The 14,643-nt window shown below is 49.4% G+C and overlaps 1 protein-coding gene across 4 annotated transcripts in view; it reads right to left on the bottom strand.

Moving 5' to 3' along the window:
• LOC141101772 (phospholipase A2-like) overlaps positions 1–14,643 on the bottom strand; it is a 75,355-nt gene that overhangs the window by 19,662 nt on the left and 41,050 nt on the right. For all 4 annotated transcript variants that reach the window (XM_073591077.1, XM_073591078.1, XM_073591079.1 and 1 more), the window contains exon 2: positions 12,770–12,935. In XM_073591077.1, the coding sequence (XP_073447178.1) occupies positions 12,770–12,935 (166 nt within the window). The remainder of the gene's footprint in view (positions 1–12,769; positions 12,936–14,643) is intronic.

Genomic DNA, 14,643 nt, shown 5'->3' with positions numbered 1-14,643 from the left:
AATGTTTATGATGTCTGACTTGTTTTGCGCCTATACTTGTTATATAATCTCCGGTCCTGGCAATTTTTTGTTTTTGCTTTTTAAACTACTTTTTTTTCTCTTGGATTTTTTGCTGTGAGATCTACAATCAATTGCTGGACTGGGTGACGGATTGGACATTAAGTGGTCTCCCCGGTCTGGCCAGTGAGCGCAAGCAGACCGCAGCTACGCGCTAGGTCAGCCACGACATAGCCCCACTGGACGGGGGCTGGCCATGCTTGCTAAACGTCTCGCGAGATCACATACAACCAGATCTTGGCCTGGTCACAGCCCCCCACTTCGGTGGTGAGGAGGATCTATCTGGGAGCATTACCCGCGCACTCGCTGGAGCGCTAAGTAAGGGGCCCCCTCCTTTCCTTCCCTGAAGTGGTGTGGGGCGCGGGTACTCCCTGGGGTGGTCGGTCCCTCTGGGGCTCTCCTCCACATCCCTCCCTTCTCCGGGTGAGGACCAGGCCTCTGGCTTAGGTGCTTCAGACACTGTCCACCCCCCCTCCAGGGTTGTCACTATGGGGGGTACACCTTGGCACCTGATGGGTGGGTGACCAGGCATCTGCAGATTCGCGCCCTGTGCAGCGGCCCTCCGCTAATTTAGGCTGCAGCTTTGCTGCCTACTGAGCACTAGCGGCGGGTGGCCGAAAATTTAGGCCATGGCTTTTGTGTCCTACTGACCGGTCGATGGGCGGGCGGCGGAGGTCACCGCTTTCCGTTGCGGGCATCCGCCCTAATTCCTCAGCTCTAGCCTGGTCCGGTCCCCCCCCCCGCGGGCCTGTGCACTTGCGGCAGGTGGGTGAAAATTTAGGCCGCTGCCTACTAGATCACGGCCTGCTAGTCTGCACGGCTACGCCGGACGCCTTCTTCCAGAGGGACGGCGCTGTTGGGGCTCTGAGGGCGACCCCCTTTTGGGGGGGGTTGTTTAAGTGGGCCCTCTGTAGGCGCCCCCTGTGAGGGGTCTTAGTGGATGCCGCTTGAAGACTTTAGTGGATGCCCCCTGTGAGGGGGCCTCAGCCAGTGCCCCCTGTGAAGGGCCTAGTGGTGTCCCCTGTGCGTGGCATCCGTAGGCACCCCCTGTGCGGGGTCTCAGCCAGTGCCCCCTGTGAGGGGTTTCACTAGGTGCCCCCTGTGCGGGGTCTCAGCCGGTGCCCTTTGTGAGAAGCCTTGGTCAGCGCCCCCTGTAAGGGGCCTCGGGCGATGTCCCCCGTGTGGGACCTCAGTGACGTCCCTGTGCGGGGCCTAAGGTGACGGAAGTCTCAGTCGGCGCCCCCCTGTGTTCTTTGCGTTTTCACAGGTGGCGCTTAGGTATATAGGCTAGTAAATGGCACCCTCCCCTACCTCATTGGTCTCGACTGATCCTATGTCTGGCTCTGCCGTCGTGGATGTGGCCCACCTTACGGGGTTGGTGGCCACACTCCCTGTCCTGTCAGTTAGTGAGGTTGTTCCAACTGCATCGTGCACAAGAAGGTGCTGGTTGTCTCCCTTATTACATCTGTGAGGGAAACTTTAAAGAGGGAGGATGCAGCTGTGGCTGCGGTGGAGGTGCTGGTCCCCTTGGCACCTATAAACTGTCTCGCACGGCAAAAGCGTTCCCTTCTCCCTCCTATTTTGGAATATTTGTTCCTATAGACTGTGAGTGTCCAAAGCGTCCCTTTGTGCATCTAAGGACGCTTCGCTGTGAGGTACCCCTTGTATGGTCCCTCCTTAAAGAGTGGACTGTTCCACCAGTAGTGGATCCCCCTGTCTCTAGGTTGCGCAAGGCGACCATGATTCTGGTAGATGAGTCTCCGGCTTTTAAGAATCCGGCTGACATACCTGGAGGGGGAGCAGCTTGCCTCTGCTTTCGCTGAGTTGGCGGACCAGTTGGTCTGGGGGCTGCAGTTTCTATGCGATGCCTCTTGGGCGCAGTTCCCTTGGTTGCTAAGCTCTGTTTCTGCAGTGGTGCTTATACATGTATTGGGGCTTAAGTGTTGGTCTGCGAACTGGGCTACTTAAAAAGCTCTGACTGGATTACCATTTCAAGGCAATGTCTGTTTGTGGCTACCCTGGATGACATTGTTACGAGTCTTACAGGAGGGAAGTGTACATGTCTTCCACAGTCTGAAATGAGGAAAAGGGCATCGTAGCGGATGCGGTCCTTCTTCTCGGCACGCCATGGACCTGGTCTGGCGAGCAGAGAGCGGGGCTCCCTAGATCCATGGACAAGGCCCCTTCAGCATGAAGGCGTGCCCTCACCTATGTCCTACTGTTCTGGCCTTGAACCCCGAAAAGGGTTTTTTCCTCCCAATTGGCGTCTGTCACTAGCTGTTGGCAGTTCTCCTTGGGGCTGTGCAAGCTCCGTTGCTTCAGGGTGTGCTTGTCCCGGTTTGGGTGGCTACAGAAGGTCAGAATGGAGTCCATCCGCACAGTGGTGGCGTCCTTTCATCATGAGCACCTTCGGGCTTCTGTTGACATCACGGATGCTGATTACGCTCTCCAATATGTGCCCAACACCAACACTTCCTCCATTTTACTGTGTGGAAAAGAGCATTTTTAGCTCGAGGTGTTGACTTCTGGTCTCGCCTCCACCCCTCGCGTACTCACAAAGGTGTTGGCGTGGTTAAGTCAGCGGGGGATTGCAATCCTGGGCTGCTTGGACAATCTTCTTCTGCAAGCAGAGTCCTCGGCTACCCTGAGGGGTGACGTAGCTCGCTATACAGACCTCAGTTTTCAGTTGGCTTCTATACTACTTGAAGTCTGCTCTGGCTCCTTCCAGAAAATTGGATTATCTGAGCCTGACTCTGGTTTCATCTCTGACCAGAGTGTTTCTTCCTCTGGACAAACTCCAGAAGTTGCATGCTGCATTTCAACTACTGTTGTCTCGTAGGTGGGCCTCCCTGAGGTCCTGCAGGTGGGTGTTGGGCCTGATGGTATCTACCTTCAAGGCGGTTCCATTAAAGCTCCTTTCAAGTGAGATCCTGGTGTAAAGTGCCCGAGGTCTCTGGGCTGTCAGATTCGGCTGAGCCAGAAAACTGGGGGTCCCTGGGCAGGAGACTTTCCTCTCCGGGATATCGGCAGAGCACATGCTTTCTCCCCTTGTATTGGACAGTGGTCACCACCAATGCCAGTCTGTCTAGGTGGGGAGGTGTCCTGGGACTGGGTTCTGCTCAGGGTCCTTGGACACTGGAGGAATCTGGACTGCCGATCGATATCCTGGAACTTCGAGCGATCAGACTATGTATGGATCATAGAGGTTGACTTCGGGGGTTCTGGGTATGGATCCAGTCGGACGATGCAATGGCAGTGGTCTGTCAATCACCTGGGTGGAACGAAGAGTGTGTTAGCAGCCCTGACAGTAGCCAGCATCCTCCAGCGGGCAGAACGCCTTGTTACGGCCCTCTCCGCCGTATGCATTCTAGGAGTGGAAAAATGGCAGGCGGTTGCCTCAGTCGGCTAGTGTTGGTGCACGGGGTGGCCCCTTCACCAGGACATGTTTCATCGGATATGTCTCCGATGGGGCACTCCCGAGGTAGACCTGTTGGCATTCCGGCTTAACGGAACGGTACTGTGGTTTCTGGCAAGGTCACAGGCTCCTCTGGTGGACACTGCAGACGCTCTGGTGGCCCTGTGGGGCCAGTATAGTCGGATCTACGCCTCTCCTCCTCTCAAGATTCTGCCGTGGCTTTTGCGCAGGATCGAGGCAGAAAGGGATTCCGGTCATTCTAGTGGACCCGGATGGTCTTGTCGGTCTTGGTACACCGACCTGGTGTGCTTGGTCCCTGACGTCCCTTGGCAACTGCCTCTCTGTTAGAAACCATGAATTAGACCGAGACAAAAGTACAGTTTATCACACTTGTTTAATAATAATAAAAAGGTAAACAGAGTAAGCGTAGTCAATACATAGCCAGAGTTCAGTAACCAGAAGGGGTAGTCAGCCAATGCCAATGTCAGAGAGCCAGAGATCAACGTAGTAGTACAGCAAGCAGGATCAGGAACCAGAAGGTACGTCAGCCGAGCAAGTCTTCAACAGGAACGCAGGAGAAGTCTCTGAGATGTGACCGAAGGCAGAGATGAAGTGAGCTGGACGGCTTTAAGTAGCCAGGACTGACAAGCAGATCATCAACAGCTGAGTCACTGTGGAGAGAAAGGAGCCAGTAATTAGCCAACAGCTGAGCGCTCCAGCTCAGAGAAGGAAGGGCTGAGCCCAGCCCTGACAGTACCCCCTCCTGAACGACCCCTCTCCCTTGGAGGACCACCGGGCTTGAGGGAAAAATGTCTATGGAAATCACGGAGGAGGACAGGGGCATGTGCGTCCAAGGATGAGACCCAAGAGCGTTCCTCCGGACCGTACCCCTTCCAATGCACCAGGTACTGTATGTGCCCACGGAACCTACGGGAGTCAACAATGGATTGTACTTCATACTCCTCATGGTTCTCAACCTGTATAGGGTGAGGACGTGGCATCGAGGTGGTAAAGCGGTTGCAGACCAAAGGTTTCAATAAGGAGATATGAAACACATTAGAGATTTGCATTCTAGGAGGAAGGTCCAACACGTAAGCCACTGAGTTAATCCTGTGAAGGATACGGAAAGGCCCAATAAACCGAGGTGCGAACTTCAAAGAAGGAACATGAAGTCGGAGGTTGCGAGACGACAACCAGACTCTGTCCCCAACCTGGTAGGAAGGCGCAGGCAGGCACCTGCGGTCAGCATGGAGTCTGCACCTATCGTTAGCATGTCGCAAAGCCTCCTGGACTTGTGCCCAAGTGGAACGAAGGCCACAGAGATGCTCCTCTAATGCAGGAATACTCTGCGGAACAAATGAGGCAGGCAACACGGAAAGTTAGAAACCATAGTTCACCATAAACGGGGACAAACGGGATGCTGAATTCAAGGCACTATTGTGAACAAACTACGCCCATGGTAAGAGGTCTGACCAGCTGTTATGATGGTCAGAAATATAGCAACTTAGGAATTGCTCTAAGGACTGGTTGGCTCGTTCTGCAGCCCCATTAGACTGCGGGTGATACGCAGAGGAGAAAGCAAGCTGAATACCCAACTGTGCACCAAAGGCTCGCCAGAACCGGGACACAAACTGACTACCCCTGTCTGAGACAATCACCTTGGGTAGCCCATGTAAGCAGAAGATCTCCCGAGCAAAAATAGAAACCAGTTCCTTAGAAGTAGGCAACTTCTTGAGTGGAATACAATGCAACATTTTCGAGAACCGGTCAACCACCATAAGGATAACTGTGTTGCCCTGGGAGTTAGGTAACTCCACAATGAAATCCAAAGACAGGTGGGTCCAGGGCCTCTCTCCATTGGGTATGGGTTGTAGGAGGCCCACTGGAAGGTGTCGTGGAGTCTTAGGGCTCTTTCACACGGACGATCCATATGTCCATTTTTCATCCTTCCGTTTTCGGATGAAAAACGGACATACATGTATCCCTATGGAATAGCGGATGTCAGCGGATGAACGTCCGCTGACATCCGACCCGCTCCGATCCGAAAAGTGTAACGGAGGAAAACCCTACTTTTCCATCCGTTTTTGGATCGGGTGACGACGGACTCTACGGTCCATCATCATCCGATCCCCCATAGGGGAGAGCAGCGCTCTGACAGGTCCGTCGCTGCACAGTGTGCAGCGACGGACCTGTCATCTTCCTGCTCAGCGGGGATCGGTGGAGCGATCCCCGCTGAGCAAGCGGGTGTTCACGGGGCGCATCATCACTGCTTTTACTCTGAGCACACATGGAATAGGCAGCTATGAAGGCAGTTACATCAGCACGTAGACTAGGCCACCAGAATTGTTGGGAAATGGCCCAAAAGAGTTGATTCTTCCCAGGGTGGCCAGCAGCCTTGGGAGAATGGTAAGTCTGGAGCACAGCAGTACGGAGACTCTCGGGAACAAACCAGCGGTCACAAGGTTTCTCAGGAGGAGCATCGACCTGAGCAGCAAGAATTTTGTCACCCAACGGAGAAGCAAGACTGGTGCGAACCGTAGCTAGAATACGATCAGAAGGAATCACAGGAACCGAAACTGACTCCATCTTGGAAGTGTGGAAAATTGTTGTGACAAGGCGTCAGCCCTTACATTCTTAGTACCGGTTAAGAATGAGACAATGTAATTAAAACTCGACAAGAAAAGAGACCATCGTGCCTTTCTGGGAGAGAGGCGCTTAGCTTCAGACAAGAATGTGAGATTCTTATGGTCAGTAAGAATGAGAACCGGCACAGTGGTACCTTCAAGGAGATGTCTCCATTCTTTCAGGGCTAAAATGATCGCCAACAGCTCTCTGTCACCAATCTTGTAATTGCACTCTGCCGGTGACAATTTCTTGGAAAAGTAGCCACACTTATGCATAGCGCACTCAGAGTTAGGATGTTGAGACAGAAGGGCGCCAACTCCAGTCTCAGAAGCATCAACTTCTAGGATAAAAGGTAACGTAGGATCAGGGTGTGCCAACACAGGAGCAGAAACAAAGGCAGCCTTGAGACTCTCAAAGGCCTTAATGGACTCCAGAGACCAACTCTGTGGGTTGCCGTCTTTCCTGGTCATATCAGTCAGGGGCTTGACCAGAGACAAGAAGTTACGAATAAACTAACGATAATAGTTGGAAAAGCCAAGAAAAATCTGCAGTGTACGTAAACGCACGAGTTGAGGCCACTGTAGGACCGCTGAAAGTTTCTCTGGGTCCATCGAAAAACCAGCAGTGGAAATGACATAGCCCAGGAATGTAACCTGTTCACAATGGAATTCGCACTTTTCCAATTTACAATAGAGATTGTTCTCTCTTAGTCTCTGAAGCACATGACAGACATCTGTGTGGTGGCTCTCCAGGGACTTGGAAAATATGAGGATATCGTCGAGATAAACCACCACACATAACTGCAACAAATCTCGGAGGACATCGTTAATGAACTCCTGGAAAACTGCTGGAGCGTTACAAAGGCCAAACGGCATTAGGAGATACTCATAATGACCTGATCTGGTATTAAAAGCAGTTTTCCACTCATCACCCTCCTTAATCCTGACAAGATTGTATGCCCCTCTCAAATCAAGCTTTGTGAAAACCGTTGCTCCCTTGAGGCGATCAAATAACTCCGTAATCAACGGAATGGGATAGGCATTCTTAATCGTGCAACGATTGAGACCCCTATAATTGAGTCAAGGTCTCAGTTCACCACTCTTCTTCTTCACAAAAAAGAAACCAGCACCAGCAGGAGACGAGGATTTGCGGATGAAACCTCGAGAAAGTGCTTCTGCAACAAACTCCTCCATGGCCTTATCCTCCAAGAACGACAAAGGGTAAACCCTGCCACGAGGGGGTCTGGCACCAGGTTGAAGGTCAATTGCCTCCACACCGGTCGTATGATTGCGCAAAGTACCGGCTTGACCTTTGTCAAAGACATTGCTAAAATCGCGGAACTCCTCCGGCAGGGAGGAGAGTGAAGAGGTGCCCAGGGCCTTGGCTACCTTCTGGAAGCATCTTTCACTGCACTGTGTCGACCAGGACAGAACCTCAGCACGGAGCCAATCAAAAGAAGGACTGTGCCTCTGTAACCAAGGATAACCAATAACCAGCGGAAACTTAGGTGAGGAAATAACTTGGAATTGGATTATCTCATGGTGAAGACTAGAGACGAAACAACGCCACCTAAGGTCTGTCCGTGACAGGACCTCAAGGTTCCGGCGTTCCCTGGATGGGTAGGACAAGACTTCAAAAAGTGACCAGCCTGGCCACAAAGGCACAATCTCTCCCTTCTCCTAAGGGCTCTCTCATCTGCAGAGAGACGCATGAAGCCCAAGTGCATGGGTTCATCTTCACAGACCAACTCTGTACCAGGAGGCATGGGAGGTGAGGGAGGCAAGGGTGGGACTGCAAAGCTCGGAGACAAATATACAGGAGGCTTGCGCCAGTGCTCCGTAAAAGAGAGTCTTTCTCTGAGTCTGGAGTCAATGAGGATGGCAAATGTGATCAACCTCTCCAGCTCAGTGGGTATATCTCGGGCTGCTATCTCATCCTTGATGTTATCTGAGAGACCATGAGAGAAGGCAGCCACGAGGGCCTTATTGTTCCAAGCACCCTCTGCTGCCAGAGAATAGAATTAAATGGCGTAATCGGCAACAGTTCTTGTACTTTGATGGACATGAGGCTCTTGGCAGCAGAAGCGGAGCGTGCGGGAATGTCAAATAACCTTTTGAAGGAAGCCACAAATTCTGGGTAACTCAGGACCACGGGTTTTTGCGTCTCCCATAGAGGGTTTGCTAAGGCCAAGGCTCTCTCAGAAAGCAAAGATATCACGAAACCTACTTTGCTTCTGTCCATGGGAAACGCCTGGGGCAGCATCTCAAACTATATCTCTCAATCTGGTTGAGAAACCCTCTGCATTGAACTGGATCGCCCCTAAATCGCTGGGGAAGCGGAGAGGAACTAGACATGCCTCTTATAGAGGTAATACTCGAGGCGGGTGCCTGCACAGAGACTGGAGCAGCAGGGACAGCCTGCAACACAGGTTGTACCAGGGCAGCCATAGTGGAAGATTCCAGGTGAGCCGCGCGACTCAGGAGCATTTGTAACGCCAAGGCAAACTGATCCATGCGGTGATCCTGGTCATTCAATCTGGAAAAAATATTACCAACAAGTGGACTGACTGCATCTTCTGAATTCATGGCCTTCGCCTACTGTCAGAAACCATGATTTAGACCAAGACAGAAGTACAGTTTATCACACTTGTTTAATAATAATAAAAAGGTAAAGCGTAGTCAATACATAGCCAGAGTTCAGTAACCAGATCGGGTAGTCAGCCAATGTCAGAGAGCCAGAGTTCAGCGTAGTAGTACAGCAAGCAGGATCAGGAGCCAGAAGGGATGTCAGCTGAGCAAGTCTTCAACAGGAACGCAGGAGAAGTCTCTGAGATGTGACCAAAGGCAGAGATGAAGTGAGCTGGATGGCTTTAAGTAGCCAGGACTGACGAGCAGATCTTCAACAGCTGCGTCACTGTGGAGAGAAAGGAGCTGGCAATTAGCCGACATCTGAGCGGCCAGCTCCGAGAAGTAAGGGCTGAGCCCAGCCCTGACACTCTCAAGAAGGTTCTACTGTCCCAAGGGCCAATCTTCCATCCTGTTTCAGTCGCTGTTTTTTTGAAGGCCTGGCTGTTATGAGCCAGGTGCTGAAGTTCCGATGCTGCTGAAGGCTAGGAGGCTGGGAAGATTTACCACCGGACATGGATAGCATACATATCCTGGTGTGAGGCGCTTGCCATTTACCCTCGTTCTTTCTCGGTGGCACAGATTTCGACCTTCCTTCACAGGGGGGGGGGTTGCGCAGGACTTGGCCTTGAGTACCATCAAGGGCCAGGTGTCGGCCTTGGCGGGTTTCTTCGGCGTCCCCTGGTGTCGCACTCCCTGGTGCGTCCTCTTAATCAAGGGGTTCGACATCTGCCTCCACCGATGCGGTTGCTTCTACCGCCGTGGGATCTACTCTTGGTGCGTTTGTTTCTACAGGAGGTTCCTCTGCTTGTTCTGTCCCAGAAGGTGGCTTTTTTTGGTTGCTATCACCTCTGCTCGCAGAGTGTCGGAACTGTAGGCGTTACCATGTCATACTTCTTACCTGGTGATCCACAAAGATGAAGTGGTTCTTCGCCCTTGTCTGTGGTTCCCTCCTCTGATTCCCTTTGACTAAGGATGTTGTATTGCCTTCCCTGTGTCCAAGGTCAAAATGTCCTAAGGGATTTACCTTACATGCCCTGGCTGTGTTTAGGCGATTCAGGTGTATTTGGCAGTCACAGGGCCGTTTCGGAGATCAAACTTACTGTGGTCTATTCTGTCAGGTGTTGGGTTCCTCCTTTCCCAGTTACGGCGCATTCTAATTGGCTGCTAGTTGCTTCTTGGGCCTTCCATCATCAGGCGTCAGCTGCACTGGTTTGCAAGGCGGCCACTTGGTTGTCGGTGTACACTTTCACAATATTCTACAACGTGGATGTGCTGGCATCTGAGGATGCTTCTTTTGGCCGCAAGGTGTTGCAGGCTGCTGTTTAGAGGGTCTATTCCCTCTTGAAGGGGTATTATTCAGGTTGGGCTCCAGTTGGTTTCTGTGTTGAGCTCCTGTTACCTGGATGGCTCTTGTGTTAGCCCCCCTGGGATTTTTGTTGTCCCACCCCTCATGTTTGGCATTGCTTTTGGGAAGTCCCTATGGTTCTGAATAATGGAGCGCTGTGTCTGTCAATGAACGAATGAGAAGATAGGATTTTTGACTTACCGTAAAATCCATTTCTCTGAGTTCATTGACAGACACAGCACCCACCCTTCTAAGGAGTTTGAATGTTTCTGACACTGCTTGTTATTAAACTGAAGGCCTATAGCAGAGAGGGGGGTGTATATCACCTAGGACTACCCATAGGCGTAGCCAATTCTTTTTTCTGTCCTACACCTGTAGGGGGCGATATAACCCTATGGTTCTGAATAATGGAGCGCTGTGTCTGTCAATGAACTCAGAGAAACCAATTTTACGGTAAGTCAAAAATCCTATTTTTCAAGCAGTCAGGTTTGGAAGTATGTCTATGGGAATGTTTGACCATTCTTCCAGAAGTGCAATTGTGAGGTCAGACACTGATGTTGGACGAGAAGACCTGGCTTACAGTCTCCGCTCTAATTCATCCCAAAGGTATTATATCGGGTTGAGGTCAGGACTCTGTGCATGCCAATCAAGTTCCTTTTTAATCCAAACTTGCTCATCCATGTCTTTGTGGACCTTGCTTTGTGCACTGGTGCACAGTCATGTTGAAACAGGAAGGGGCCATCTCCAAACTGTTCCCTGCAAGTTGCAAGTTGGGAGCATGAAATTCTCCAAAATTTCTTGGTATGCTGACGCCTTAAAGTGGAGTTCCACCCAAAAATGGAACTTCCACTTTTTGGATGTCTAATACAGGTATTTGCTCCCACTTCCTGGCATAGTTCACCGCGGTGATTGCGGTGACCTACGCCACTTCCGCCGCCTACCCCGTCCAGCAGGGACCTGTGAGGACGCGCAGCGCGACTCGCGCATGCACAGTAGGGAACCAGGAAGTGAAGCCGCACGGCTTCACTTCCTAATTCCCTTACCGAGGATGGCGGCGGCAGCAGCCGAGAGCCGAAGGATGGATCGGCTTTGGCTGCCGACACCGCGGGCTCCCTGGACAGGTAAGTGTCCATATATTAAAAGTCAGCAGCTGCAGTATTTGTAGCTGCTGGCTTTTAATATTTTTTTTTCAGCAAACCTCCGCTTTAAGCGTTCTCTTCACTGGAACTAAGGGGTCAACACTATAATCCCCCCTTCACCATATGATTTGGACCAGTGCACAAAGAAAACCCATAAAGACATGGATGAGCGAGTCTGGGGTGGAGGAACTTGGCTGGCTTGCACAGAGTCCTGACCTCAACCTGACAGAACACCTTTGGGATGAATTAGAGCGGAGACTGCGAGCCAGGCCTTCTCATCCAACATCAGTGCCTGACCTCACAAATGTGCTTCAGGAAGAATGGTCAAACATTCCCATTGACACACTCCTAGACCTTGGACAGCCTTCCCAGAAGAGTTGAAGCTGTTATAGCTGCAAAGGGTAGGCCAACTCAATATTGAACCCTACGGACTAAGACGCCATTAAAGTTCATGTGTGTGTAAAGGCAGGCACCCCAATACTTTTAGTAATTTAGTGTATATAGTCACTTACTGCTCTACGAAGAACAAGGCCAACCTAATCCCCTTGTATTGGATTGTATTATAAGTGCTCTGGCACCTTTGTAAGGTGCCACACAAACTGTTGGCACTATATACCTGTAAATCCGTAATCCATTATTATATAATAAAGGTCTAACTCAGTATAGGGCTTTTAATACCTCTGCAATGAGACCACTGCTTCCTTAGAAAGAACAGGGACCCACTTTATACCTGCTGGCATGGGAGAGGCTTTTTAACCCAGGATGTTGCTGCTTTTTAAAGAAACCCAATGGTAAACTTTGCACACCTTTTTGTTTTGAATAGCCTGCAATTTTTTTTTTTTTGTTGTTAAACTGTTGCAATTTATTTTGTTTATTTAAACTAAAGATTTAATCAGGCTTTAGATTATTGCAACATAAAAAACGAACTGAGACAAATAATGCAGCTATGTCGTACACATCTAACCCTGAAGAAGGAGGAATTTGTAACTCTTAAATCACATTGGCTACAAATTTTTAATAAAAGATGACAATTTCACTACATCGATTCATTTTTCTTGGTGTCCTATTTTCCTCTGCATTCCAAGTTTTCACACATGGTTTTTCAAGGCATAAAGGATAATTGTGGTTCAGGAGTAGCCTAATTATCATACCAACACTTGGAAAGCCTGCAATCCTCTACCATCAGGACTTCCACTGTTCTTTAGATCCAGCAGCACTCTCAACCAATTCCTTCCAGTTTAGAGGCACAGACAGATACCAAGAGATGTAACACAGTGCTAGCTGATTCATATTGCTATTATCTACCATAAACATACTGTAGCTGCTTGCTTTGGGTGGATTGACCCCTCACTGCTATTCATTATTTACATAAAAAAATACAATTTCCATCCAAAATACAGTATGTTGCATTTGTGTATTGCAATATAAAAGCACTATGTATATAAAAAGATACAGAATACATTAAATAACTTGCATTTAAATGCACAGCTTAATATCCAACATTGTCCAGCAAAAGCTTTGACATATTGTTCAGAAACAGGATATGTGTAAATGGATATACCAATCTGCTTTGTCCTTTGGTGATCCTTTTCCTCCTATTCCACAGTAACATCCATAACCAACATATGCCAGAGAGGAGCGTCCAGTGCTACATCTAATCATAGCAGCAAGGTCCAGTATTGCCCTTTTGCGTCGTATATGAGTGTTATTTAATTCTTGGTTCATACCTGTTTAAAACAAAATGTTTACTTTAATCAACAGCATTCTGTACTGAGGCATAGTATTGGGTCAAGTAATACAGTATCTCACAAAAGTGAGTACACCCCTAACATTTCTGTAAATATTTTATTATTTCTTTTTATGTGACATCACTGAAGAAATTACACTTTACTACAATGTAACGTAGTCAGTGTACAGCTTGTATAACAGTGTAAATTTGCTGTCCCCTCAAAATAACTCAACACACAGCCATTAATGTCTAAACCGCTGGCAAAAAAAAGTAAGTACACCCTTAAGTGAAAATGTCCAAATTGGGCCCAATTAGCCATTTTCCCTCCCCGGTGTCATGTGACTCGTTAGTGGTACAAGGTTTCAGGTGTGAATGGGGAGCAGGTGTGTTAAATTTGGTGTGATCGCTCTCACTCTCTCATACTGGTCACTGGAAGTTCAACATGGCAACTCATGGCAAAAAACTCTGAGGATTTGAAAAAAAGAATTGTTGCTCTACTTAAAGATGGCCTAGGCTATAAGAAGATTGCAAAGACTCTGAAACAGAGCTGCAGCACGGTGGCCAGGACCATACAGCGGTTTAACAGAACAGGCTCCACTCAGAACAGGCCTCGCCATGGTCAACCTAAGAAGTTGAGTGCACGTGCTCAGCATCATATCCAGAGGTTGTCTTGGGGAAATAGACTTATGAGTGCTGCCAGCATTGCTGCAGGGATTAAATAGGCGGGGGGTCAACCTGTCAGTGCTCAGACTATACGCCGCACACTGCATCAAATTGGTCTGCATGGCTGTCGTCCCAGAAGGAAGCCTCTTCTAAAGATGATGCACAAGAAAGCCCGCAAACAGTTTGCAACACAAGCAGACTAAGGAAATGGTTTACTGGAAATAAGTCCTGTGGTCTGATGAGACCAAGATAAACTTATTTGGTTCAGATGGTGTCAAGCGTGTGTGGCGGCAACCAGGCGATTAGTACAAAGACAAGTGTGTCTTGCCTACAGTCAAGCATGGTGGTGGGAGTGTCATGGTCTGGGGCTGCATGAGTGCTGCCAGCACTGGGGAGCTTCAGTTAATTGAGGGAGCCATGAATGCCAACATGTACTGTGACATAAGGAAGCAGAGTATGATCACCTCCCTTCGGAAACTGGGTCGCAGGGCAGTATTCCAACACGATAATGACCCCAAACAAACCTCCAAGATGACCATTGCCTTGCTATAGAAGCTGAGGGTAAAGGTGATGGACTGGTCAAGCATGTCTCTAGACCTAAACCCTATTTAGCATCTGTGGGGCATCCTCAAACGGAAGGTGGAGGGATGCAAGCTCTCTAACATCCACCAGCTCCGTGATGTCGTCATGGAAGAGTGGAAGAGGACTTCAGTGGCAACCTGTGAAGCTCTGGTGAACTTCATGCTCAAGAGGGTTAAGGCAGTGCTGGAAAATAATGGTGGCCACACAAAATATTGACACTTTGGGCTCAATTTTGACATTTTGACTTAGGGGTGTACTCACTTTTGTTGCCAGCAGTTTAGACATGGCTGTGTGTTGAGTTATTTTGAGGGGACAGCAAATTTACACTGTTATACAAGCTGTACACTCACTACTTTACATTGTAGAAAAGTGCTACTTCTTCAGTGTTGTCACATGAAAAGATATAATAAAATATTTACAAAAATGTGAGGGGTGTACTCACTTTTGTGAGATACTGTATA

Source organism: Aquarana catesbeiana, linkage group LG06, assembly GCF_042186555.1.
Source record: "Aquarana catesbeiana isolate 2022-GZ linkage group LG06, ASM4218655v1, whole genome shotgun sequence".
In the NCBI taxonomy this organism is placed as follows: domain Eukaryota; kingdom Metazoa; phylum Chordata; class Amphibia; order Anura; family Ranidae; genus Aquarana; species Aquarana catesbeiana.
The sequence above is the reverse complement of the archived record's forward strand: the minus strand, read 5'-3'. Positions and strand labels throughout refer to the sequence as shown.